Here is a 5,000-nt window from a genome sequence, read left to right as displayed (position 1 = left end):
CTTGTTCCAGTATCACTTTGTGACTCCGTGCTGTTGTAGCTATCTAATGTAAGTTAGCTGTATTTAATATTTCACTGGGTCTTGGAGCTGTTTCATTCACTGAAATAATTATGAAATGTGATGTTCTATTAGCCATTTCGTTACTTGAGCAAGTCACAGTATTTCCAAGGTTTGATAGTGTAACTGAGACGACACAGTAAATAATTTATCTTTGCTAGTAGAAAGTATGTTGTATGGTAGCATAGCAAGCTAGTAGTATAACTACAAACCTTAACATATAGGCTAGTTTTTGCTTCTGTGGACGGCGTTTCAAATTAACGTACTCTACGTACCTGTACGGTTGGGTTATTGTATATTTACATGTCATTGTGGATGTAATTGTGTTGTTTTAATTAGTGCGTTCCAAGTTTTTCTGACGGTCTCCACAGCGCAAGTAATTTTTTTCGAAACTGTAGTTGGCTAGTTAGCTAGGCTACCTTAATTAGCTGTATAGTTAGGCTACCTACCATTAAACTCGTAGCAATGGTAGCTACACTACCATGGTTGTTGTACTTGCTACGTATTAAGCGGTTCAAGGTTTGATCGTTTAGAAGCTCCATTGAAAACATATAGAACTACAGTACAGTATTTTTGTAATTGTTCGTTTGATACGATTAGCTATTGAAGTGTTAGCAGTAGTACTAATTTGAACATAGTTTTTGCTTCTGTGAGACGGCGTTCTAAATATACCTATAACTTAACAACCTGTAACTCTACTTTCATAAATAGGTTTCCCCATCTCCTCCCATACCATGGGCCAGAGGAGCATGACCACCTGGGTGAGGAGTTTCTGAATTATCAGACCATGCCAACCACCTCCCTTCAGGACGAAACTGAGATGGAAAGCTTCTGGGCTGGAATGGCAACACGGAAACATAAGGTATACTTTTTTTTGGCTTTCTTTTTGGCAGGTGTGGCTTGGCTACATCTGTTGCTATTATTGATGCATGCCTATATCGTGTCATACATGATGCAAACTATGCATGTTGTATCTGAACTTTGTTACAGTGTACTTACAGTATTAATCAAAACAAAATATGGTATGTTTTTCCATTTTGTTCTTTGTTCATTCTCAATAGGTGGCAGGAACTAAAGAATTTGAGAGGCTTGTTGCCGTCGCCAAGCTGGTCCTGGTGTTGCCCCATTCGAATGCAGATGCTGAGAGGGTGTTTTCAGTGTTCAGTGGGACTGAACAAAACTAAGACCAGAAATAGCCTGGCATTGGATGGCACCCTGTCTTCAATAATGGCCATAAAGATGGCCGACCTGGAGCCCTGTTTCAGATGGGAGCCCCCCTCAGAGGTCATCAAGGCCTCCAAGAAGGCCACAGGCCAGTACAACCTTGCCCACAGATCTTAGAAAATGACTAACCAGGTTCTGATCTGCACCTGATACCTCATTTTTAGTTATTTTTGTCATGTGTTGATCTATTTTATTGCTTAAAAAGGCTACTGTTTAAGCACTTTATTTGTTGCACTTTTTTGTTTGATGGAACGTGTGGTGGGAGGCTTTGAATAGTGAAAAATATTTCTCCCTAACTAATCTTGTGTCATTTTTTGCTGTTCATAAATCGTTAAGTGCTCATAAATCATTAAATACAATTATTAACAATATAGGTTAGGTTCCAGTTAAGAATTAGTTGAATACCATTGTAATCAAAATGTCAATCAACCTACCTTGGTAAAATCTTAAACACAGGTCTATTAATTAGGCTATATTGTGGTACATAGACAGTCATTGAGGCACAAGAATAGTTTTCTGGTTGAATGTTCAGCTCAAGTCTAAAAGGCCCTACAAGTCATGATCAGATGAACATGAATCAGAATAAGTTCAGGTATTGCACATCTTTAGCATACCACCCAAAAATCCACTAGAATGCAGGAAATAACATCTACTTAAACCAAAATGTCCTGGGGGTGGACCTTCAGCTATGTCTTTGCTTCACAGAATGTAACCAATGTTGTCCATTTCCAGTAGGCCCCACAGTAGGCAGACTTTGGGCCCCAAAAACCAACAGAATGCAGAGCACAACATGGGTACAACGCCAAATTAATTCCAATTCCCTGATATCTGAGCCACCCAACGTGTGTAGCTGCGTGCACGGCAACATTTTCTCACTCCAAGGTTTTTTGAAAAGTTGGCAGCTCTGTGGTGACACGTTTTAGTACACTTTGCAGTGAGTGTGTTTGCCCTACAATGCTAAAAAGTTGCAGTCAAATTTGGCAAAATTGCTAGCTTGGATATTATCTTTACATTTAGATGGGTTGGTGGTTACAAACAATGAGGATGCGCATGCAGCTTCAAGGCAGAACAATGCCTACCATTTCACCTTTACTGTATATGTTCCATCCACCCCCCCTTTCTGAATAAAGTTCCATTGATCTGATTTGTTGCTATCTGTTGCTATAAAAACCATTTTAGCCAAGCTAACTAACATTGTTTTTAGCTAGCTGACATTACCATTCAATCACAAACAAAACATGAATAGAAATAACTTGCTAACAGGGTCCTCACGTTTAATCAAAAGCTTGTAGTGAGATGCATGACCCCCCGAGACAAGCTTTCATGTTAATAATCCTGTTGGTCACCCTGATTGTGCATGTTGTGTAGTTAAATGGAATGAGAGAGTCTGACCATGATAAAGTATTGTCAAGCTGCTGTACCATCACAAGGTACACTTGCAAACAGCTGGACATTAGCTGTACCTTGGTCCAGTTCACTGCATGCCTCTTGTCAGTTGTGTATGACTGAGACTAGAGAGATGTCAATTCAGGGAGAGTTCCTATAACCATGGATTTTTAACCAGTTTTGGGAAATTTTGAAAACAGTGTTATTGTGTGGGACTACGTTTTTTGGGCTACTTCTAATCCTCATGCGGCCGCCGCATTTATCCCTTGGCGTGACCTGCACTGGGAAAGAGGGAAACAGCATGGATGGGGAAAGTGTGTGGGCAGAGCAAGCAGTAGTAGTACATAACCTACAAACGTCCTTTAGTGAAGTGTATCCTCACTTTCATACAGTTATTGTTGTAATCAAAGCTTTTAAAGAATGGATCTCTGCATTAAGGGCCTGACCAGAGCACAGGTGGCCTGACAGAACACGCTTCAAAGTTGTCACTTTCAAAAGGGTGGCATTTTAACCCTGTCAGTCCAAAATGTCTAAAACTTGGTACCCATGACTTATTGCTCATGGGAAACAAAAAAGTCTCAAGAACCCATAATGTCACCAGCATGGATATTTCTCGACAGTGACAATTTGTGAATAATTTAAAAAAAATTACTTCAAATCAGCCATTGATCCAATTATCTGTCCAATGTTGTGTACATGTATGAAATACATGTCAGTGTCATGTCAATTTTGTAATGATTGGAATGTTGAGGAGGAACCCGCCATTGCTGCCTGCAGCTATATTTACTTGTTAATGTTATATGCAGTGGTGTATAAAGTACCCAAAAGCCATACTTGAGTAAAAGTAAAGATACCTTACTGGAAAATGACTCAAGTAAAAGTAAAAGTAACCTTTTAGAATACTACTTGAGTAAAAGTCTTAAAGTATCTGATCTTTACTGCACTTAAGTATCAAAAGTAATTTTCTGACATTAAATGTACTTAAGTATTGAAAGTAAAAGTACAAGTAAATGCTGTTAATAAAAAAGCAAAGGGTCAGAATTTTGAGAATTATGAAGTTTATTCCGACTAGAATGTTATTTTAACACAATAGGCAATACTAAAGCAGCACCGAAAGTAACAACCCAGTCATTACTTGAAACTGAAAAATGTTTTGTTCATCTTCAAACAAAACGTCCCAAAAAGCCATTATGAATTTTTTTAATTTTAATCTTTGTAACATTTTGTGAATGGGCTCCTGAGTATCCCAAGGTATGCATAAGGCACAACCTGAGAGCAATAACCTGGCGATCTGATACAAAGCCATAGCATTACATCAGCAAGCAAGTTATCGGTACAGTGACTGCAAAATACTTTCAGCAACATGCACACACATCCCTTGAACAATAACGTTACTAGCAGCTATTTTGCTCCACACTGCTACGTTACTATACTGTAGATTGACACCATCCTAGCTAGCTAGCTAGATACCTCGCCATTGATCTGGAGGATATCGCGGAGATATTACTCCAAAAAGAATCACTGACACTGACAGACAGTATAGTGCATGAACGAGTTCAAAAGACGTAGCAACAAGAGGACGGGGCTTTTGCGAACGCTGCGCATTAACGTGCGCTAGGACCACTGATTCGCAAAACCTGCTTGAAGTCTGTGTTCTACCCCAGTCCCCGACGTTGGTCTCGTCAATCTCATGATTTATTTATTTTTTCTAAAGATGATTTGATTTTGTAACGAGTAACGAAGGTTTCAGGGGAAATGTATCGGAGTAAAAGTATCAGTTTTCTTTGCAAAATGTAGCGAGGTAAAAGTAAAACTAAACAGAAATATAAGTAACAAAGTAAAGTACAGATATCCAAAAAAACAACTTAAATACAGTAACGAAGTATTTCTACTTCGTTACTATACAACACTGGTTATATGTTATAGTGTTATAGTGTTAAATGTTATGTTTGGTATATGTTACTATGCCACTTTGTTATCTGTATCTACTATCTACTGTCTACTGCGTAGATGTTGCTGGCCAAGTCCTAAGAATTTCGCTAAACTGAAGCAATTTGGTGTATGCGACAATAAACTCTTTGACTTTGACTTTGACCGACCCAGACTGATCAGAACCCTTTCTGCCTGAACAGAACCGACCCAGGCTGATCAGAACCTTACCTCCTCTTTGGTCTTCTTGGATATGACCCGAAACCAGTCTCCGATCATGCTGAGCACCGCTGCGAAGTAGGCCAGGCCCACCAGGATCCAGAACCACACCATGGGCTTGTAGTACTCCTGGTACTCGATCTCAGAACCACCTGTGCACAGAGAGAGACAGCAAGGTCAACCTG

General features: G+C 39.4%; 1 protein-coding gene across 2 annotated transcripts in view; it reads right to left on the bottom strand.

Moving 5' to 3' along the window:
- LOC105892158 (potassium channel subfamily K member 2-like) overlaps window positions 1-5,000 on the bottom strand; it is a 42,004-nt gene that overhangs the window by 6,168 nt on the left and 30,836 nt on the right. For both annotated transcript variants that reach the window (XM_031581983.2, XM_031581984.2), the window contains exon 6: window positions 4,828-4,967. In XM_031581983.2, coding sequence (XP_031437843.1) covers window positions 4,828-4,967 — 140 coding nt within the window. The remainder of the gene's footprint in view (window positions 1-4,827; window positions 4,968-5,000) is intronic.

Source organism: Clupea harengus, chromosome 15 (genome assembly GCF_900700415.2).
Source record: "Clupea harengus chromosome 15, Ch_v2.0.2, whole genome shotgun sequence".
Taxonomy (NCBI): Eukaryota; Metazoa; Chordata; class Actinopteri; order Clupeiformes; family Clupeidae; genus Clupea; species Clupea harengus.
The sequence above is the reverse complement of the archived record's forward strand: the minus strand, read 5'-3'. Positions and strand labels throughout refer to the sequence as shown.